The 23,539-nt window shown below is 24.0% G+C and overlaps 7 protein-coding genes across 7 annotated transcripts; 1 reads left to right on the top strand and 6 right to left on the bottom strand. All coding sequences in view use genetic code 6, as the record gives it.

The window, feature by feature from the left end:
* Nucleotides 1-823: 823 nt before the first annotated feature.
* TTHERM_00151210 (splicing factor u2af large subunit) lies at nt 824-3,242 on the bottom strand (the record flags this gene model as incomplete). Its single annotated transcript, XM_001021657.2, has 9 exons — nt 824-901; nt 963-1,402; nt 1,463-1,590; nt 1,641-1,708; nt 1,761-1,898; nt 1,966-2,067; nt 2,131-2,239; nt 2,451-3,067; nt 3,210-3,242. The coding sequence occupies 9 exons, from the start codon at nt 3,240-3,242 to the stop codon at nt 824-826; spliced, it is 1,713 nt and encodes a 570-aa protein (XP_001021657.2).
* Nucleotides 3,243-4,015: 773 nt separating this feature from the next.
* Nucleotides 4,016-6,775, top strand: TTHERM_00151200 (hypothetical protein; the record flags this gene model as incomplete). The annotated part of the gene is made up of 8 exons (XM_001021656.3): nt 4,016-4,975; nt 5,034-5,102; nt 5,162-5,251; nt 5,324-6,004; nt 6,059-6,179; nt 6,234-6,399; nt 6,456-6,630; nt 6,692-6,775. 8 exons carry the CDS (start codon nt 4,016-4,018, stop codon nt 6,773-6,775), a joined length of 2,346 nt encoding a protein of 781 aa, XP_001021656.2.
* A 679-nt stretch (nt 6,776-7,454) lies between these two features.
* Nucleotides 7,455-9,973, bottom strand: TTHERM_00151190 (E3 ubiquitin-protein ligase MYCBP2, putative; the record flags this gene model as incomplete). Its single annotated transcript, XM_001021655.3, has 8 exons — nt 7,455-7,656; nt 7,736-8,191; nt 8,310-8,651; nt 8,709-8,849; nt 8,937-9,094; nt 9,161-9,367; nt 9,491-9,618; nt 9,733-9,973. The coding sequence occupies 8 exons, from the start codon at nt 9,971-9,973 to the stop codon at nt 7,455-7,457; spliced, it is 1,875 nt and encodes a 624-aa protein (XP_001021655.2).
* Nucleotides 9,974-10,465: 492 nt separating this feature from the next.
* On the bottom strand, nt 10,466-11,107 carry TTHERM_000151189 (hypothetical protein; the record flags this gene model as incomplete). The annotated part of the gene is made up of 1 exon (XM_012798981.1): nt 10,466-11,107. One exon carries the CDS (start codon nt 11,105-11,107, stop codon nt 10,466-10,468), a length of 642 nt encoding a protein of 213 aa, XP_012654435.1.
* A 129-nt stretch (nt 11,108-11,236) lies between these two features.
* On the bottom strand, nt 11,237-11,983 carry TTHERM_000151188 (hypothetical protein; the record flags this gene model as incomplete). The annotated part of the gene is made up of 1 exon (XM_012798980.1): nt 11,237-11,983. One exon carries the CDS (start codon nt 11,981-11,983, stop codon nt 11,237-11,239), a length of 747 nt encoding a protein of 248 aa, XP_012654434.1.
* A 549-nt stretch (nt 11,984-12,532) lies between these two features.
* On the bottom strand, nt 12,533-12,892 carry TTHERM_000151187 (transmembrane protein, putative; the record flags this gene model as incomplete). Its single annotated transcript, XM_012798979.1, has 1 exon — nt 12,533-12,892. One exon carries the CDS (start codon nt 12,890-12,892, stop codon nt 12,533-12,535), a length of 360 nt encoding a protein of 119 aa, XP_012654433.1.
* A 1,209-nt stretch (nt 12,893-14,101) lies between these two features.
* Nucleotides 14,102-22,718, bottom strand: TTHERM_00151170 (transmembrane protein, putative; the record flags this gene model as incomplete). Its single annotated transcript, XM_001021653.2, has 12 exons — nt 14,102-16,223; nt 16,280-18,053; nt 18,131-18,336; nt 18,400-18,682; nt 18,748-19,124; nt 19,181-19,488; nt 19,538-19,813; nt 19,868-21,408; nt 21,460-21,904; nt 21,975-22,058; nt 22,159-22,502; nt 22,646-22,718. 12 exons carry the CDS (start codon nt 22,716-22,718, stop codon nt 14,102-14,104), a joined length of 7,833 nt encoding a protein of 2,610 aa, XP_001021653.2.
* Between the last annotated feature and the right edge of the window lie 821 nt (nt 22,719-23,539).

Here is a 23,539-nt window from a genome sequence, read left to right as displayed (position 1 = left end):
AATTTATTATATAATTTTGTATTTTAATTAAAAGATAAATGTATTAAAAATTGTAAAATATGTTAATTCACCATTTATTTTTTCATACAAACAAATTTAGAATAACTACTTTAAGAATCTTTTAAGTATTTTAAATTAATAACATGACTTTGATTCTATTTAATTTTATTTTTAATTAATTTTATTAAAAATATTTATGAACTGAAGCATGAAAAATGAACAATGTTATTATGCTTATTTTAGAGCCTATTAACGATAACTTAATTATAAACAATAATTCTCTTTTAAAAATGTTTAAATATTTGTTTTAGTTGAATTAGTTTAAAACAATTTTTACCAACTTTTCATATTGGAATATCAATTTTAATACATATTTTATTCTAAACAATCGGCTAAATAGCTATTTGTAAAGTTCTCATCAATAAGATGTTGTTTGTAGTCATCATTCATTTTCGAATTCTATCCGAAAAAAATAATAATAATAATTATTAAATAAACTTTTATTTATTATTTGGATACTTTTACAGGTTTAAATGGAAGAAAAATAAAAATTATTGAGGCATATTTGGTAAGATTTATGTCCTAAAGCTTGCTAAAAAAAATAAATAAAATTGAAGAATAAGAGTAATTAATTAATTTATTAAAATAAAAATGTTTTATAAAAAATATATGAAGAAGTTCTTTCAAGATATTAATAGATAGGCACATCTCCCTCTCAAATCTATTTTGTACTACTAAAATAATAATAGCAAGTTAATTAATTAATAATACACTTTTTTTAAAAATATTAAACAATATTTAAATAATATTAAGCTAATTGTTTTCAATAGAATGTTCTATCTGCAAAATATTAAGGACTGTAAAACTCTGCTTTAACATCTTTACCATCGTACTTGATTTTCTATATTTAATAACAATTAGCCAGTTAAATATAAAATAAAACTAAATTAAAAATGTTAAACCTAAAGTAAAAAGCTTGCAATTTAGCTTGTTCTTTCATTATCAAATTCTACAAAAACAAATCCGATTCCTTCTAAGAACTTGTCTTTCTTTCTAGGAATTATAATTTATTTTGTTCTTCCTATTCTATCGAGCTATGTCTTCAAATCATTAAAAATAAAATGATACTCCGCATCTTCCTCTATTAATTGCTTATTGACAATATTATGCAACTTTAACACATTTGTTGCATCTTCTGTAATCAACCCGTCATATTTAGGAGCATTTATTGATAGCATTTTCTTTAAATAATCTTCTTAGATATCCTTTTAGCCAGATTCAATGATTGTCTTATTAACGTTTTCAACTAAATTTTTGTATAACTAGTCAAGTGAAAGAATCGGTTCTTCATGTTGTGGTGCAAGTTAAGGATTACATCTTTTGACATTTATGACTTTATTCACTAATTTCAAAAATTTAATTCACTTATTTACAAAGAAAATTTTTAATAAAAAAGAATTACATATCTATTAACCACTTAATTTATTCAAGCATTCTACAGTTGATCTGTCAGTGATAAATTCACAAAATGCAAAACCCTTCGATTCACTAGTAATCTTATCAACTGCCAAATGGAATGATTTTAGATCTCTATTTTATATAATTCATTAATAAATAATAAATAATTGATCTAATCATACCCATAAGTTAATAATAGTTGCATAACATGCTCTTCGCTGAAATTTTCAGGCAAATTCATAATTTAAAGCTATTTAAAATTAAAAAAATAATTAGTTTTTTAGCAAGCAATTAATTTTTACCTTATTGTAAGTATTTTCTACTTATGTTTAAACAATCTTAAGTTTAGTCTTATCTAAAGTAGGTACAGGACGAGTACCTTCTACTTTTTACAAAACACCAAAGTCTTTTGGTCTTCTGAATCTCAAACTTTTTCCTTTCTTTATAGTTGTTATAATAAAGATATTTAAATTTAAAGATCATTTATGTGCAAACAAACCTATTTACATAAATAATACCATCTAGCTCCATACAAGCAGATGTTTCTTCAATAGATCTTAACTACAAGAAAATAAATTTTTTTATAGGATCATGCTTTTTGCTTTAAATCTTTTTTAATTCATAATAAATTTATTAATTAAATATTCAATTGTTAAAAATATAATTATTTACTGGATTTCCTGGCTCTAATAATCCTCCAGCATTAGCCATCTGCTCAAAAACAAATTTACAAACATCTTCTACATCTACGGGGTCAGGGATATTTCCAATATAAACACGCCTGATAATTTTATAAAAAATTTTAATATTTTAATATTTTACTTGATCTATCTAAATTGTTTTAAGAAAAAAAGTAAAAATGCTCTAAAAATTTTATTAGATTTGGTTAAATTGAGTGCCTCTTTTTAATCAAAATGTTTTGATGTTTTATAAAAACTATTTTAACTATTTTTGATAGAAATTTATAAATAATAATGTTTCTATTAAATTACAGTGCATGTATGTATTGCTTTTAAAGAGCAGGAGGGATTTTATTTCCAATAATTTAAGTATCTTAAGGTAAGCCAAAACCTCCTAATCCACCTAAACCTGGGATGCCAATATCAAATCCACTAGTTCCAGCTGATCCTATATTAATTCCTCCTAGACCTGGTATCTCTAATCCACCAGCAGAGACAGGAGCTCCAAATCCGTTTGAACCTGTATTTTTTGGTGGTGAACTAAACGCATTTCTCTTTTCTCTCAAGGGATTTGTATTTGATGCAACTGCTGCTTATACATTTTGTTGCGCTTTATTTACAATTTGAAGTATAGTAGATGGAATTGCACTTGATGTGCTAGCGCCTTGTGCAGATGTAGGAGTTGTAATTTCTTACTATGGCTTTCCACTACTAGGAAATGATAAAGGAATGATTTTTATTTTGTTATCATCATTACCTCCTTATTAATTAGGAGAATTGCTTCTACTTGATCTGCTACTTTCACTACTGCTTCTAGATTCTGAGTATCTTCTATCTGACTTCTTACTATGCTTATCTTTTTTTTTCTTATCTTTATTCTTTCTCTTCTTTTCTTTCTTTCTCTTCTTTTCACTTCTAGATCTTGATCTCTATTATAAAAACATTTTTCAAAAATGACTTATCAACCATTAGTAAGTCTAAATCATAAATTTAAATTTATAATCATGTCTTTAACATATAGAGTAGATTATTTAGTATAGAATCCTTTTTAAATAAAAATAGTTTAATTACTTTGTATTCCTTTTTATTCTATTTTCTATCCATATCTATATATCTTAAAATAAAGCTTTTAGTATTGTTTGATAAGTGAATATGTTTATAATAATTAAATTTAATAAAAAAGTGGGAATTCTAAAAAATTTAATTTTGTTAATAAAGAGTCAAATAAGAATTGTTAATGTTAAAATATAAATTACTTAGCTTGATAAATATCCATAGATATCTTTCTTAGATAAAGCCATATTAATTAACTATTATAATTCTTTTTGTCTAATTGCTTAATTATAAATAATCTTAGTAATTTTAGTTAATTAATAAATACAACAAAATAATTTAATTTTCACTTAATATTCTAGTTTTATTTTTAAATTTTCTCAAAATAAGAAATTATTTCATTCTTTGTGATTGATTAATTAGCAATTAATTATATTTAATTATTATAATAAAAAAAATAAAGAATTAAAAATCAATATAAATATATTATCTAATTGATTCTTTATTTTATTTATTCAAATTCATCAAATTTTAGAAGTGCTTTAAAAAATTTAGTTAAAAATTTGAGATGCAAATTATTCATTTACATAATTGAAAAAATATTACTAAAAACAAATTTTACTGTTAATTAATAATTAATTAACTAATTCCGATAGAATTTGCTATTTGAATTCAAATATTAAAAGATCTGCAAAAAATTTTGATTTTAATTCAAAAAAAAATTTATTTTGCATAAATTATTAATAAATATTAAGCTCATTGCATAAAAATAATTAATAAAATAATAGGTTCTCCTTTTAATAAATTGAAATTATTCTAAAAATATGAAGTAGCAACAATAATCTTAGTATTTTATTTCATCTGCTTATTTACCTACCTCTGCAGATATTGTTTCAACTGAGGCTACCAATCATTAAAATTAAAATAGTAATAAAAGCTTAAATAAATTTAGTCATTTAAATTCACTGATTGAAGAATTTAATAAGGAATTTACCTAAAACCATACTATCAAAAATTTAAATTTAAATGATTCAAGCAGGTACTCTTTTATGGATACATTGGGTGGAAATAACTTACCCACTGAGCCTAAGGAAGCTGAACCTAAATTTTACAAAACTACTACTCCTACTAACAGCAGCTAACAGCGTATAAATATTAATAATACTTAGTGCAATCAGTAATAAATAAATAGCAGCTCTAATGAAACAACTCTCGTAAAGCAACTTTAAAAAAATGAAACACTACTCAATAAAGCTTATGATATCATAAATCACTTTAGAACTGATTTATAAATGGAGTAATTAACTTAATAAATTAATAATAAAATTTAATTGTTTAATTCAAATGCAATTAATGGTGTTATTAATTCATCGTCTACTCCTTAAAACTAATAAAATTTTTCTTAATCATTTATTAACTTCCCATAGCAAAACTAAAGTACTATCCATTAATCAAATTTATGTAGTATTGGTCCATCTAGCAACAATTTAATTAAAAAGCGTAATAAAAGTTTATGTGCAGACTGCACCATCAATACTACTTTACCAACTAGAGATATTGCTTATTAATCACTAAACAATACCACTATAGATCTCGATTTGTAAGATAAACTATACTAAAGCAATAAGAATTTATAAGATAACATAATTAAATTGAATGAAGCAAATAAAATCATAAAATAATTATAAGATTAGGATATAAGAAATAAAGAATAAATTGAAAACTATTAGAAATAGCATGAAAATATGAAGCAGAAATTGAAGATGTCTTTGAAAAAATTAAAAGTAAGAATTATTAAAATTTTATTGTTATTTAGTGATAGCAAATTTATTAAAAATCTAGGAATTAAAGGATAGAGAGACACAGAGAGAATCAGAGATATGCAGCATTATGCATAACTTCGATAACACTGTAAGAATATAAAATTATAATGAAAATCTTGTTAAATTCAGAATTTTTTTTATTTAAAGCAACTTATTGAAGAAAAAAGAGAGTTAGAAAGAAGACTGACAGCAACTATAAAATATAATGAAGATCTTTTCTAAAATTATTCTAACATTGTAAATAATTAATTAGAATAAATTAATAAATGTTAGGTTTTATTTTAAATTATTTTATTTGCTATTAAAAAGCTCAAAATAAATTCAGAACTGTAAAATAAGATATTAGAATATGAATAAGAAAATCTTTTAATTACTGAACAACTTAAGGAGTTTAGAGGCTAAATGAATATTTTGAAATAAACAGAATACAAAGTTGAACATTTAGAGCATAATATCAGTAGAATAGAAGAAACAAGTACTATGACAGTCCCTGAATTACAAAAAAAAGTTAAGCAAGTTTAGGATGAGAGCAATTAAAAAATAGAAATTGTTGGGTATTGTATAGAATTCATCGAAGCCTAGCTTAATAGAGCAGTTGGAGGACTTTAAAGAATACTGTAAGATTCTAGCATTCCATTATTAGGAATGAAAAATTACTTGATTTTTAATGAATTAAGTGAAACTGCTAACTTAACAAAAGGTTAAGATATGAAAAAAATAATTTCAAAGCTAGATATAAGCTAATAGTTACAATAAATAATCCAATATATATGCACAATTTCTTATGCTGTAGTTTAAGAATAAATAAGCAACGCAATAAATCCTCTTGTTTAATCGATAGATAGAAAAATTCTCTTAGTTGAGACTGTTTTACCAAAGCTTAAAAATATAATATTGAAATAAAAAGCTGAAATTAAGGCTTTAAAATAAAATGCTTCTATGTAAGAAAATGATGATCTTTCTAGTTTATTTTACAAAAACAAAAATCAAGTATGACTTTTTTTCAATTTAAATTAAAACATTATTTAAACATTTTTTCATTAGAAAAATTAATAGAACTAAAAAAATGAGTTTAGTAAGTTACAGGCTAATAGTCGTTAATCTTTAAGCTTTAAGAAAGAATAGTTTGATGAATTTAACTATTTAAATTAAGAAAATATGGGAGGTATTTCAATTTTTAAATTATTTAATTATATTGATTTTTATTTATAAATGTAAGATTTTGCTAACATCAACAAATACCAAAAAGATTAGTATTAGTTAGATCTTATTAATAATAGCATGAGCAGCAATCACTTATTTAAAATTCATGATTCTCCTGACAAAAAGTGCCATGATGAAGATTTAAATTTAAAATTATTATAAATAATTAACAATGGAATAAAGTAAATTAGAGAATAAAATATGAAATCAAAATTTTTTTTTCAAATAAATCAATTAGGAAATATGAAGATCTCTCAAACTAAATGAATCAACTTCATCAAAAACTAGAAATTACTTATAAAAATTTATTGCAAAGTAATATTTCAGAATATCATATAAAAGGAGAGTTGTAAAAGCTTACAGATACAAGCATTAATTTATCTAAAAATATAGAGCTATCAGAATTATATATTGTAATTTAGTTATTAATTATTAAAAATTAAATAAATTAAATCTTATTTAATATAAATTAAGAAAAAAGAACTTGGGATTATAAAAGCAGAAATAGATTATAATCTAAAGCTACAGAGATAAATGGAATTGCCAAAAATGATGTGAAATATTTAAATACTAAATTATAACTAAAACATATATTATAGAGTAATTATTTGTTAATAATAAAAGTTTATCTTATCAAATTATTATTTCAAGTTATAGCAAAAGATTATTTTTTACTTTTAACTCAAAATAAGAGTTTATCATACAATTTTAAACCAAATTTAATGTTATCAATAAAAAGAAGTGAAATTTAAATTTTGTATATGATAAAATTGAATATCTTTGATATGGATTTATCACAATTTTTCTTTACTTTTTAAAAATTGAAATTTTAATTCTCTTCTTAATTTTTATAAAGTATTCAATCACTTAATTTAAAAAATGACTTTAATTGTGTAGGTTTTTACATGATTAATTCAATAAACTAGCTTTTAATAATAATATTTATGTTTAAATTTAATATGCAATTTGCAAAATTTGATTAATTTAATTTAAATATTAACTTTAGATATTTTGATTAAACTTATCAACATCTAAATAAGAATATTACATACATTAATATATTTATAATTTTAAATTTTAAATTTAATAATGAAATATTAAAAACTCTCACATTTTTATTTAAAAAAATGAAATAAGGAATTACTTTAAAATTTTTTACAAAAAAAAGCATTTTATTTTAGTTTTTAAATTTACATAAAACATTTAAATTTTTTTTTGGTAGCTTATTAATTAATTTTCAAAATTCTTTTTGATTGTCTTTTGCATTTCTACATAACGAGCAACCAAGAGCAGATTCTTCTCCATTTGGTTTATGACTTCCACCAACAGGACATTTTGAACCTCCTGCGCATTTAGGAAGTTTTTCTTTTGGATACTTAGATACATAATCACCATTACATTACCTTTTATGGCAAGGCTCGCAGAAATGTGTAGTTCCCCTTTTTTTTATTTATCAATTATTTAATTAATTTATTTATTTCTAAAAATAGGAATTTCAATAAAAAATTAAATTATTACCAACAGAACCACTAAGCAACTGAACAGCAAAATTTACACTTAAATTCGATATAATCTTTACCATGTTTGGGGCAATTTTCAACAGGAATTTCACAACAGTTTGCACATATCAATTCCTTTGGATCGAATTCTCTTTTATCTTCGTCCATACCTCTTTAGCAATCTTTTAGACCACCAAAATAAGGTTTTTTACATTTAAAGCACATAAAATATGCATAAATTGCCATCGCATATTCCTGAGGTTATTGGTAATAAGGAGAATTAGGGTCATTTAATTTTTCATCCTTTAATCTCTCTTCAAATTTTAATCTGTCTAAAGATTTTTTCTTGATATTTTCATAGAGAGCAAGCATTTTTTGCATTTCGTTATTCAAGTCACAATCAAGAGAGAATTCCATCCATTGTTTACATAGAGGACAAAAACAAAAGTTAAATACAATACGAGCAGATATCCACCTTTAATATTATGAAATAAAATTTAAAAAAACTATGATTATTGTCTTCTATTTTAATTATCGAAATGATAAAAATGCCTCTATTTCTTGCCAAATGAGATAGAAAAAAAATTTCTTACTTAACATCAAGTCTCTTTTTTAGACATTCATAATGGAATATATGCTTACATCCAAGCTAAACACAAGGACCAGCTCCTAATCCTTCTGACCAACAAATATTACAATACTAATCACTGTCATTATCTCTTAAGTCAGAATTATTTTTAGCACAATCAGGATGAAGACATGGTAAACAATTCAATTCATCCTTTATACCGTAGCAAGGATGATTACAATTATTTATTTTTTAGCAAGTGTACTTTTTCTTTGATTAGCATTCTTCCTTAGAACAAATGTCCTACAATGCTAAAGGCTAGTTTGTATTAATATGAGTGATTGTTTCATCGCAATACCTACAACGCCTATATTATTAATTAAAATAGATATTAAGAAATTTTCAATTATTCAAATCTAAATACTTTGATTATTTGAATTATCTAAAGTTTTCACAATTATAACCTAAGTGATAAGGGAATGCTTGGCAATTTCTACATTATTCTTGCTTACATTCTGAATTCTAGCATACAAATCTATTTTCAGCATAGTGTTACTGTAGTTACCTATTATATAATTTTTAAAAAATTTAATTTGATTCTAATTCTTAAGAACTTCAATAAATAATTTTATTATGTATATATATATATTACGGTGACAATAGTTGACCATTATTATCTCTAACATTTTATCCAGCTGAACCTGAAACAAATTCAAATTAAGCTTTGCATTTAATACAAGAAACTAAATTATACATCTTCTATATCATTTTCTGTTCGAGCTATTCATACTTTTCTTTTCCTATAACATTCTAAATATATTTAATAATACAATTAATTTTAATGTTTAAGGTATGAACTAAAAATTTTTTTCTTACATTGTAATCGTATTCTACTATATCTCTGTTGCATGTTAGACATTAAACTCCACCCTTATTTATAAAATCAGTATTTATCTGTTTGATCAAACAGCCTTTGCAAAAGGGATGTAAGCAAATATTTAAGTAGTAGATTTTATCACTATCAAAATTAGAGTCAAAATACTTTTTACATCCTTAACATTAAACTTAATCACTTGTAATAAACTATTTCATTTATTTAAATTTATTTAGAGTTTTTATCATTAATATATTTTAAAATTGTTAATCAATCAATTATTTATTCTCTATTTTAATGGTATCCTAAATAGTTAAGAATTAGAAATTTACATGCTTCTATGGAATTACTACTCTTGAGCTAAACATACTAGACTGCATCCTAGGATCGAATTAACTATTATTAATAAATTAATTCACCAAAACTGGAGCCGAAGGTTATTAATTAGAAATATATCCTTCTAAATTTATTAAAAAATATTATTTAAAAATTATTTTATAATAAAAGATTAAAATGAATTCAAAAAGAGAAAAGAAAAGAAATGTATCAAACTATTGAGAATTTATTTTATTACTATTATTCAACTCTTAAACTACTGCATCAACGTAAGTTAAGAATTCACTCTTAATAGCAACTAAATGCACTTCTGGTAGCTATTTCAAATCTAGAGATGAGAAAAACCTAAAAAAAGGTGACTCTTTTTGATACCTTTCACATCTTTATATATGATTTTTAAGGTTTGCTTCTTCTTCGTAAGAAACCCCATTCCCACAAAAACAGCTAAAAACTTTTTGAGGCTTTCTACTATTCATCATTTTTTTGGTAAACTATCAAGCTTATTTTCTTTAATTTTAAATAGTTTTGAAGTTAGAATAAAATTTACTATTTATTACAATATGAGAAAGCTTTTCTTTCTAATAAAGTTAATATTCTTAATTAATCACTAATATTAATTACTTATTTAGTAAATAAAATTGACAAGCAGGATATTTTCAATAAATATCAGAACAGATTATCATAACATTAATATTGTCTTTGAGATTATGCATATTTTAACAATTTTTTTTTTGATAAGAAACAAATAGAACCCAAATCTCTTCCTCTCTTTGATGACTGCCTAAGTTACTATTTAAAAAAATCAATTAGATATTTTTTGTCTTTAATAAAATTTCTAAAATTGCAAATTTTGTTGAATAGGAAAAAAAAAAATTTTATTTTCAAAATTTTATTACAAGCCTTAATGTTTAGAAACAATAAAATAAAATAAAAACATTTGCTTTAAAAAACATTAGATGCTAAAATGCTAATCACAATACTACTATTAAATAATTAATTATTAATATGAAATTTTTTTTTTTTTTTTTTTTTAATAGTAACAGTAAGGTTATATTGGTATTTTTTATGAATTAATATTATAATAAGTAATATACATTATAATTAATTTACATTTAATATATATAATTAATTTAGCTAGTTAGTTAGTTTATTTGGATCTGATTGATGTTTTTAATATCAAATTTTACAGGAATTGTTTATGTTTTTTTCGCATTTTTATATTATTTAATCAAATTTTGCTTTATGAAATGGATATGATGAAATAAAATGCTGTTATTTAATTAATATTTTTACTATATTTATTAAAGCTTGTGTATTTGATATTAGCTATTCATTGCTATTTATTAATTACAGCTAGTTTTATAATTAATTCTTTTAAGCAAACATATTATATAGGTAACTTTCTAAAACAGGATCTGTTTCATCTGCAGATATTATTTCAAATTCGCAAATAACCTTAATAAGTTCTTATATTAATTACTTAAATTCAATACTGCTTTTCTAAGATTATTGTATTTCTTCAGGAGTGAAATTTTTTTATTATCTTGAAGCGTTATTTATGCTAATGCTATTATTAATATCCATTTTTGTATAAGTAGAAGATACTCTCCCATCTGTATAATTTTATCGAGAGCTTTGACTGAACTCTTCTAAAATTTCAGGCATATATTTATTTTACTATAGTGTTGGATTTGTTTGCATATTTTGTATTTAAGGTAGATTCACATACTGTTATTATGAAATCACCTACTAGTTTAATTAAATGTTTGTGTGGGAAATTAAAGAATTATCAAAATTTTAATTTGACTATCCAGAGTTTGTATATGATTATCTACTTATCTACTTTTTAAGTGAGTTACGTCCTTAACTTTATCTTTTAGATGACTTTTATTGAGATTAATCATAACCTTCCTATTCTTCTTATTGAGTGATTGTTTTTCTTTTAGGCTTGGCCTTATATAGCTTTTTGATAATTTCTTATTAAGTGCATACAAGTATTGGAGGTAATGATGGAGAATTTAAAGAATTTTCAGATTCATTTTCATAATCAGAACTTATAATAGATTTACAATTTTTGTCAATCTTCGAAGGTGTGTTGAAATTAAAAGAATTTTTTTTCTTATTCGAATAAATAATTTTTTAGTTTTTACATTCGTCTATAGAAAAATACCCATTTTAAATATTAGAAGGAGATTTTTATTGTGTATGATTTCCTTGATTTTAAAGTATTTTTATTTTATTTGTCTTTTCACTAATATTTGTATTATTTTGTGTAGCATTTTATACTTCAATTTTTTCTTAAGCATTACTTTGATTAAGATTGCTTTCTTATGAATCATCTTTTACTAATATTTTTTTTATAGGGCTTTCTTACTTGAGTGATTCTTTGCTTCTTTAAGTTAAAAATTTTTAATTATTTTCATCTTCTTAATTTTCATCTGAATCTTTATCAATAATATTTTTTTTCTGAGAACACTAACACTCTGCATTTTAAATTTGATGGATAGTAGTTTGGGTGATGTTTAACTTCCTCACTACTGTAATTTTTTATGCCTGCTACTTGTTTGGTTAATATGTAGGATTAGAAATTGGTATGACTTCTTCTACGTTATAGCTTTGTATTTTAGAGTCAAGGCTAAAATCCTTTTTAGCCTTACTTCTATTTAGTATTTAGTTTTAATTTATTTAATTAAGCAATAATTGTTTGCTTACTTAACTAAACAAAGGATTTTATTCATTTTTTATGAATGAAGATGAGTTTTAATTATAACTACCTTGATTTAAGCTTTGATTTCTTTTCTTGTATACCTTTTAAGTATTTAGATAGCTAACAGGTGAATTAGATGATTCTCTTTTAGCCTTATGCAAATCTAAAATATTGCTCACTTATTGGTTATTAGATTTTAGCTAGTTCTACATTTAAGATAATTTTGTGTGGTTGTATTTCACAGGATTATAGCTATTGATGCTATTCAATTGGCTTTGTAGATTCAATTAAGGCAATTAATTTTATAAATGGTAAGGGATTTTGTCTTCTTTCATTCTAATTTGCAAAGCTTAAATATTGAGTGCTGACAGATCTTATTGGCACAGATCCTATTTGACAAATATATTAGATTAGCTACTGTAAATATCAGTATTACTAGCAAAATATAAATTAGAACTTTAATCATCTATTTAGCAAGAACTATTTTAATTTATAGAGTTGAATGAAAGATCTTTATTTAAACTTCTTCTTGATTATCTTATGGCTTGTAGCTATTTGTTGACAATTTCATGTAATGTAGCTCCGCTGCCTTTTTGGGTACTACGATTCTTTTGATAATTTGCTATTTATGACTTTTACTAAATTTATGAAGATTCTTTTAAATTGATTCCAGGATCATAATATGATTCATTTTCTTAAGTTTTTTGAATACTATCTTAATTAGGTTCTGTTATCATTGGTAAAGAAGATATAGATTAGTTTGTAATTAGCTATTTACTTGAGCAAACTATTGTATTTTAAATATCTTGCTAATCTTCCTTTTACCTCTTTTATTCGCTATTGATTTGAATACCTTTCTATTGCTAAAGAGCCTTCATAAGATCTTCATTCCTTTAATTAGAGGTATCTAATATTATATTTCTATGAAAAACCTAATTATGAGTTGTATCTTTAGGAATAGGAATAGCCATATAAAATTTATTGCAATCTTCCTTTGTTTATTCAATTTAATGTCTAATTAACTCCTCATGAATATTTAATCCTTGAGTTAAGTAAAAAAATCATACTTTATATGTTTAAATCAATAAAAAATTGAGTAGTTTATTTAAATTATTACTTTATTTACTGCTATGGCTTTAGTGGAGGCTATTAGAACTGTTACTCTATGTGAGAGTCTAAAGAATTTTTTAAAATCTCCTTTAAGGTCCAGCCTATTTGTAGTGTATGAATTATGGAACTTCCATTTACTATATTGTATTGATTGATATTTATTACAGATAAATACTTTTTATTTATCTGTATTTTATATTGATTCAATTACTGTAGAATATAAGATATTTTAGAAATAATAAAAAATTTGGAATGTTAAGAATGAATATAAGCCATTAATTCAAGTGGAAATTATCTAATTCAGAATTACAAATTATTTGGAATAATCAAAAGAATCTCATAAAAATCATAAGAATAGTTATTAATTTATGAATAATTTAATTTTATCTTCTAAATGAGATGTAATCTAAATAGTAAAATTAATCTATCTTGTTAACTAAGATTTTAATGATTTTGCAATAATATTTTTAATAAAAAAAATATGACAAATAAATAATATTAATATATATGCATTTATAACATAAAATTTAAATAAAAAAAATATACAAAAATATTTAATCAATAAATTAAATTAAAAGTATTTTCTATTTTAAATTAATAACTTTACAAATAATCAATAAAAATAAAACAAAAATAACTTAAAGATAAATAAATTGCTTACTTATTTACTGACTAAAAATATTATTTATAATTGACATTTTATTTATTTATCTATGTATTAATGTATTTATTAGATATTCAATATTGAATAAACAGTATTAATTTTAAATATAAATCTTTTATTATTTTATCATAGATCATTGTAATCTTAATCTATTTAGTTTTTATTGCTGCCTCTTGGTTTTTGCAAACTTTTATGGCGAGGTTAATTTGTAGTATGATTATTAATTTTACTTTTAGGTAGACTCTCCAATCTTTATAAATATATCTTTTCAAGATCAGCCATTCTAGGATTAGTTTTAGGTAATGAGGGAAGCCTAAAATTATCTGAATCATACTATGAATTCTATCCTTATATATCATTGTAATCTATGGAATTAAAATCAGAAAATTCTTAGATATTATTTTCAACTGCAGGAAAATGAATGTCATAAAGATTGTTATGATTGTTATCTCCATAATCAATAGTATTATCTTCTAGTTATTTTGTGCTTCTTTTTAAACTCTTTGAGACATTTTTTCTAAGAGATGGCTTTTTCTTAAGATCACTCGCTCCTCCTATTGTATTTGATGGAGATTGCTATCCATTTTTCATAAATACATTGATAGTTTAGCTTTCAAACTTATTCTATTTTTATCTATATGATATTTCTTCTGGCTCTTCATCATTATAGTTAATATGAATTTATTGATCTGGAGAAGTTAAATTGCTGTTTTCTGCCATGAAATTATTATTACTATTTTATTTATTAAAGTTATTTTTTAAAGCGTTCCTGACTACTTTGGGAGATAAAGTTCTTGGGTCTAATGAGTTCAGCTAAAATTTACCATTATTGTTTATAGAATTACTGCTAGATTAAGTATTTTTATATTTCTATAAATCTTTATTCAGCTAACCTTAATCTATTGTTTTATAGATATTATTTTCATTTTCTTACATATTTATAACATTATTTTCACTGTATTCTATTGTACTTGGGCCTTTTTTTATTTATTTAACTGCTTTCTAAGAATTTTTTTTAGTTTTATTTAATCCATTCTTTTTGGAAGGATTTTTCTTTTTATATTTTTCTAAATTATTATTGCTCTCTTAAGATTCTTATGTATTATTATTAAGTTAAGATTGAATTGGAATAACTATTTCTTCATTTCTTTTCTTTAATTTCATATGAGCATCTATAATTCCTTAATTAGTTATAGCAAACCTCATATTCTACTCATTATAATTAGATGGTGTATCTTGCACCATAGATCCTTATGATTCATTAAAGTATTCACCAACATCTTCAGGATCTATTTTCCTCTTTTTCTTTTAATCTTAATTAAATAATCCACCATCAGCACTACTGTCATCCTCCTCTTCTAAATCAACTGGAATTTCTTATCCTGGTGTGAAAGGTTTCTGATTATTAATTTGGTTTTAAAAGCTCAGAATGCCTTCTTTTTAACTTTGAGGGTCTTTAAATTGTTATTATTGCTAAATTGATTATTCTTACTAATTTGTGGTTTATGTAATTTATTTAGTGTTTTCTAAGGGATTTTACAAATTTTTACCTTAAATTTGGTTTGCTTCTTCATCTTAGTCTATAATTTAACTCGTTACAATGTTGCTAGAGTTTTCAAATAAATTATTATTATTTTTGGTATTATCATTTTAGTTCTTATCAGGAGCATCAAATAGATTCTAACTTTTTGAATTTTATTATTGATTTTCTATTAAATTTGAGCTACTCTAATTGATTTATCTTTTTAATTTATTTAGAGATGTGTTGTTGTTTAAATTTTTATTATCTAATTAATTTTCTATTTGAGCGTTATGTGACTTTCTCTAATCATCTTAGTTTTATAAATTACTGTCATTCGAAGGACTTAATATCATGTTAGATGCATTAGAGCTATCTAGCTAGCTTCTTTATTTTTAATAAGTAAAAATCATTGGATTATAGTTTCCATCCTAGTTGGTGTTATTTGAATCATTCTATTCGTAATCATTTTCTCCCTCCTTTAAACTCTTCTGATTTTTCATTTTTTTATTTTTTGAACCTGCAATAGTATCTCTAGGATTCCTTGAAGATGCCTAAAATTGGCTATTATTTAGGCTTTATTTTCTTGAGGGGCTTTGCTACCCATTTTTAGATTTTGAAGCTTAAGACGTGCTTCTTTCGTAAACTCTTAAAAGATGATGACATTCCTTACCGCTCATAAAGCCTTCATCATTTTTATCTAGTGGTTTTTTTGCTGAGCTTGATCTCCTTTTTAATTAAAAAAATACTTTAATTCAAATTAAAAAAAAATAATATTTATTTACTGAATAGATTTAGAGGAAGCATTTGCGTTTTCCAAATTGCTCTTTTCAGGATCTTAGTCAGGTTGACTTTAAAGACTTTTGTTCCTTTTAGCAGGAGAATTATTTTTGATTGAGCTACTTGATTTTTATGACTTCAGTGTTTTTGAAATATCTTAATCTCCTTTAATATTGCTGCTTTTTCTTTAAGAAGCATTGCTGTTTGTTTATCTTCCTCTTTTAATTTAATTTTAAGCATCTTATTATTTCAAACTATTTTTATCAATATCTTTATTATTATTAGCTTAATCTAATTTATTCTCTTCATCTCCATTTGATTTATTATTCTAGATTTAACCATTTTAATCATTTTAAGAAAGTTAATTCTTGTTTTGTTTGTTTTCATTCTCGTTTTATAGTTTTTATTATTCATTTAATTAGTCTCCTTCATTCAAATTTTAACTTTTTTTATCCTCATTATCAACAGCAGCTATTCCAATTTTGTTAGCAATTAAATTTTATCCATTAAAAGTATCTGTAGAAGATAGCAACTTATTATTTTTCTGTGCTTCAATATCTTGACCATCTTGAGATGAAGCTTAACCTCCTAATTCACTATTTTTAGTTCCGATATTTTAATTAGAAATATCTTCTTACTCAAGAATCTTTTTCTTAGTATTTTCTAAATCTTTAGAAACGTTTTCGATATCTATTGACTATTAGTCAGAATCAATTCCATGATTTTATTTTTTATTTTTATTTTTTGCTTCTGAGTCAAGATTTTCATCATCATCATTATCTTCTTCATGTATTACATTCCCATTTTCATCAAATATTTTAGATCTATTCTTATTTTAATTAAAAGGATTTGCAGCTCCTTACGGTGTTTATAAGCCAGAATTAATCTTTGCTGAATTTAATGCACTCTAGTCCATACTTGTTGGACTTTTAATTCTTGAAAACTAATGGTAATTATCCATCATATGTTTATAATCTACACTTTAATTTTCATTTAATCCCATCATTCCATATCCACTATCATCAACATAAACTCGACTCTAAGATTTCTGTACTTTATGCCTATTAAAATAGTTTTATGGCTTGTGGAAATCTAATAAAACTAATATAAACATAAAAATATTCATAAGAATAACTTCTATCCCATTTATATAAAGCTAAGAGTCTTTTTAAGTAGCCTAAATTGTGTCAAGTGTCATACATGCACTAATAAATATAGGAAGATTGTTTAATATCAAAGATGCTACTGAAAATATATTAGTTGGTTTGAAAATGGTCTAATTGTCATTAAATTCTGCTGAAAAATAAGATAAACTGCATAATCTTCCATATAAAAGTCTATTCATTTTGAATGAAAGAACCAATCCAAAGTATGATAAACCCTTATAAACACTATTGTTAGATTTCTATGTTAGCCAAGTCCTAAAGCGAGTATCTTAAAAAACAATTTTTCTAAAGTAGATAAAAAATGCTATATTCATTAAAATATAAGCCAAAATACCAAACAAGAAAGCATATAAAGATTTTGAAAGAGAGTACTAGGTTTCTGTGTGATTTCCTTTAAATTAAGCAAACACACCTATATAAAAGAGCCACGCTCCTAATTCTAAAAGAGAAAATACAGCTATAAAATTAGAAGAGTAAAGCATATCTCTATTCCAATAGAAATAAAAAGCAAGCACCATTGCTATTGCAACTGATCCAATAAAAAAAGGTAAAATTATCAAGCTACTGGCAGGTGTACCTTCTTCTTAGCAAACTCCTAATACAGATATATATCCTAATTTTAAACATAGTATGCAATTATTCCTGAAATAAATTAAAATTATATTGAGAATAATTATTTAATAAACTAACCTTAAGGGCATGTAGAGAGACAATCTCCGTTCAAAGATGACATACCTGAAGAACACTTTAAGCAGTAGTCCACACTATTTTAGCAAGTTAGGCATTTAGATGAGCATGGTTAGCATCCATAGCTAGTATAAATAGGAATGTTACTCGGGCAATTCTGTAAACATTAGCCATTAATAAGAATTGGATACTATGAGTTGAGATCACACCTTTATAATAAATAAATAAATTGTTATTAATTTTTGTTAAGCTTAAGTATTGTTTATTATTACTAGGAACAAGAAGTCAATGAGCATTACAAACAGCCTGGAGCACATGGTTTGCAAATGTTTGTAGGATTATCTAAATAAGTAGATGAAGGACATGCTTGCAAGCATTATCCATTATAAAATTTATTAAATGATGAATTTTAGTTGCAGGATTTACAAGTTATTTCATCAGAGCAAGTAAGACAATTATTTTTACAACTCACACACGACCTCAAAGAGTTATCGCCATAAGTTCCGGATGGACATTAAGCTTATTAAACACAGGAATCTCCAGTTAAATATGTATCTAAAAGCAAATGGAAAAAAAATATGAAGTGAGTTTTTGTTTTAGGGCAATAAAAATAAATTTACTTTAGTCACATTTAGTGCATGAAGTTTGAATATTTTTACAAGCTGTACAGGGAGGGGTGCAAGATACGCAAATTCCTGATATGCCTACTTAACCAAGAGGACATGTAGCACTACAAACCGAACCTACTAAATAATATCCACTATTACACGAAGTACAATTATCAGTTGTTAGTTAGCATGTTAAGCAATTATTAGTGCATGGCACACACTGATCTTAGCTATTCTTTACAGTTGTGTTAGGGCAAGTACTATAACAAAAATTATTAACTAAATATTTAAAGTCTAATTAACATGCTTAGCATACAGTATAATCAGTACACTAAGTACAATTAGAATGACACTGAGAGCAGGTTCCTAGGAGGTTATTAGGATAGGTTCTTTTATTTATTATTCACAAAAAAATAAATCTAAAATTATTAGATAAAAAATTTACCCTATGGGACAACTACTTAAGCATTAATTCTTAAACAAATATTTTTTTGTAATTTATGTGTTACAGCTTGTACAATTATTGTTTGCATTCACACATTCGTAGCAACTCGTACTACACTTATCGCAAGAAGGAGGATTTTATTAATTTTTAAAAGTTCCAGGTAGACAGTTACTGGAACATGTATCATAGGCAGTCTATACATAATTTGCAATACAAGTTAAACATTAATAATTATTTGTTGCGTCTAATTGGCATGTTTAGCAATTATTTATACATGCTTCACACTTCCAAATATTTCCTGATTAAATCTAGTAAATTGTAATACTATTATTAAAAAGATTTAAAAATAAAATTTACTGGATATTTATTTGGAGGACATTATGTCACACAAGTCTATCCATCAAGGTAAAAACCACTATAACAGCTAAGACACTGAGAGGATTAAGCAGAGATACATGTTTAGCACAATCCTTGACAACTTAAAGGTACAACAGCTACTTAATAATCCATCGGATATATATTATTGTTTAAATCAGTTGAGTAAGTGGTAACTGTAATAAATGCTTATGTATTTGTATTAAAAGGATAGTTAACCTATTTGAGTACAAATTTCATATTGCCAGTTCCTAAAATCTTTAGTTTGGAAATAAATTTTAATTAATGAAAGCAAATTTAAAAATATAATACTGAGAAAGCAATTGAGAATGTATTGCTAGAAAAAGAGCAGGAACTTGCTACAGTGTTAGAAGGAGGAATAAAATAATTAGCACATTAATTTGAGTTCACATTTAACAAAGGAGAAAGTTAAAATTTGATGTAAAATGTCAAACTATTTGATTATGGAACTGTGTTTGGGGTTATGTTAACAGTAATATCATTATTTTAATTCATAATGCCAGGTGATGTACTTACAAGTAAGGATTAAAATACATTTGTAGTCATAGTTACTTATAAGGTTGGATCATTGAATAGGCTTTCGACATAAAATATATTAAATTAATTGTTTCCTGCACTTTCTTTTATAACTGTTTCCAACCCAAATTAAAAATTTTAGTTTGCTAGGAAATAGTTAGTGAATGAACTTACTCTAATTTTAATACTTCTTGAGGGGTTATTTGCATCTAAAAACTATAAAATTATCTAGATTTTATTGACTCCATTAACATTTGTAACCACACAGCTTTGGTCAGGAACACCCAAATCCTAAATTAATCCCTCTAAACCTGTACATGTTAAACCATTTACATTCTGAATATTAGGCTAAATTTATTAAGGATATGTTATAAATAGTATATATCCATTATAATGAGTTGTATTGAACTGTATATTGAAGTCATAGTAAGATGACTAGCCCACAATACTTGTTTATTATTTAATTTATACAAAATTAAATTTATTTGGTGTTTGCATTTAAAATTAAGTTTATCTAGAATCTATTTGCAAATTATTTTGGTCAAATGTTGCTACATTTATGAATGCAGGTTTTGTTGAAAATAAGTTTCTAATAAAATTTAATGTAAATTCTACAACAGAACCACCTGTAATAGTAGTCAAAATCGCATTATTAATAGAAGCAATACATCCATTAGTTGGATTGCAAGGAAAAGAATCTAGACTGATAGTTGCTTGAGGAGAAATATTACCAGTAACAGGCTGGACAGTATTTAGAGATCCTGCTTATGTACCTCCAGCTTTGTAAAATGGAAAACTAGTGTCAGGAGGAAAATAAATTTTAATCATACCTCCTTAAGGAATTTAAGTTTTAACAGTAAATTTAATATCATAAACTGAGAGTTATCCTACTATTAGATTTTATGGTGTGATTGTTAAGGAACTTAATACATTTGGCTAAAGAACGATGTTAAGAGAGGCATCTAATCTTTCTAAAACTTATTAAGTATTAGATGTAAATGCTGTAGAAATGCTGAAGTGAAGCTAACTTTATGTTGATAATGGATTTTTCACACTAATCTGTATTCTAAGTTATTTTTTTGGATAGCTTGCAGTTTAATCATAATTGCTTTAAGTAAGTTTAATAATAGAATTAGAATTATCTAAAACTGGAGTTGTAGCTATTAAAACATTTGAAACTCCACCTATGTCATAAACATTAGTTGCTGTTAAATCGTTTATGGAAATTAAACTTGAGTCAAAACCAACAATAAGGGTATAATCCTTCTAAAATCCCAAAGAGAGAGTAAAATCTATTAAATAAATGCTGTTCTCACCTATAATTAATTTTTTATATTTAATTGAATGTTGAATAACTTTATATTTACCTACAAGTTTGGAGCTGGTATTTGGTATAGATATAGAAGCACTAGATTGAATTTGCAGAGGTTGTACAACTAAAGTAAAAGGAATAGTCTCCATTTTTGGATAATTTAAAGCATTTTCTACAATAGTAGCAGTAAATTAAACTGTCTAAGCATATGTGAATCCTGACATTACTAAATTAAAACTAAGCTGCTTAGATGATTAGTAATCTGTTGGAAAATTTTTAAATATATTAGGTAAAAGGTAAACACCATCACTTAATTAGACTAAAGCACCATCTTAGTTGTTAATTTAAGTTAATTAATAGCTTTTTCCTTACCCAATATTCACAATAATTGCACAAATTTATTTATCGATTGAAACTGTTGTTGTAAATTAAAGAAGTAAATTACAATTGCTATTAATTTAACAATTTCCAACTACTTAGACTGCTGTGCTCCTTGTTATCTAAATAGTTATTTATTTTTTATTAATTTAACTTTGATATATCTCAATATTAAACAAATATTTAATTTACTTCTTATGTTAACGCCGATAGGCTTATATTTGTATTTTATAATTGTTAACCATTTGCACTTATCAGGTAGAGCTAAAAGCCACCCTTTAATTTAAAAAAATGATTGAATTTGCTTAATCTTTAAATTTAAATAATAATCAATATAAATCTAAATATTTTTATCAAAATAAAGTAGTATGCATACGAATACTCTAGTTGAAAACGGGTTCTTAAAGTTAGTGAACCTAAATGTAACAGAATAAACACCACTGGTGAGGTCAATATCTTAGCTTGAAAAACTTATTTCAATTCTTCCTAAGAAGTAAGAGGCACTCAAAGGAGATTAAGTTTTTTATGAAATAACCACAAGATTGTTTGAAAAATAAATTTATTCAGCTATAGTGAATGCATACTATGAATATACCCAATAGAATATAGCTTTAAATGGAGACTAACTGTTGGCAAATTAAGATGTTAGAGTACATTATAAAGTAGCAGGACCTGTATTTAAAACAACTGGAGATTAACTAGTGAATGTAACAGCTTATCCTACAAAAAATAATTAAAAAAATTAATCAATTTTCGCAAAACTTAAAATAAAATATATTTATTCATCTATCTCTAACACTTTTATATGTATATAATGCTATGCATGTATTATTCATAAGTAATCATCGTATATGCAATATTACCTTTTAAGAAGTTAATATGGCTGAAAAGAAAAACCAGATATATTAAAATGCTTTTATGGATTGCTAATATCATCCTTAATGACTAATTGGTATCGCTGATTGATTATGCTAATAAATAAATAGAAATTTAAATTATGGTGTTGTTTTTCTGTTCAATAAATATCAAACTTTGGCTATAACTAATTTTCAATAACAAATTTATTTAGTTTTTTAATAAATATACTTTTTTCTACTTTTATATTAATTTTACAAGCATCAATCAATTAATTAACTAATTAATTTATTTAATAAATCTAGGGTTCATAAATCACCAATATTTTTCTATTAAAACAAATCTCTTTTACTCAAACCATTCAATTTGATTTTTTGAATAGCCACAAAATTATTTAATTATTTAATTTAATTAAATATCCAAGTAAGAAAGGATTTCTTTGAAAAAAGTTAACGTTTTAATTGATTGTATAAGTATAATCTCTATTTATCATTTATCATAATTTTTTTTTTTTTTTAATAATTAAAAAAATGTTAATTTAAATTTAGAAAGATAAAGTTAGTTAGACATACATACAACTTTTTATTTAAAGTTTTAAATTCAAATAAAAATAATATTTATTTATTTGTTAGCAATATTTAAAAATAGATTTTATTTATTCCATCATCACTTGAATAACAATTTTTGTAAAAAAGTAAACTGCATATATAAATTTTTAAAAAACTATTTAATAATTAATTTGCTATAATAATTTTAATAAGTTTAACTCTCAAATTATTTAACAAAAATTTATTCAATCTTAATTTTAGTTTAATCCAATTATAAATTATTTTAAATGATATTTTTTAATCTAATTTAATTTTTAGAAAAAAAGATATTAAAAGTAAATAATTTTATTTAAA

This window comes from Tetrahymena thermophila (assembly GCF_000189635.1).
Source record: "Tetrahymena thermophila SB210 genomic scaffold scf_8254545, whole genome shotgun sequence".
Classification (NCBI taxonomy): Eukaryota; Ciliophora; class Oligohymenophorea; order Hymenostomatida; family Tetrahymenidae; genus Tetrahymena; species Tetrahymena thermophila.
This window is presented reverse-complemented; position numbering and strand designations above follow the sequence as displayed.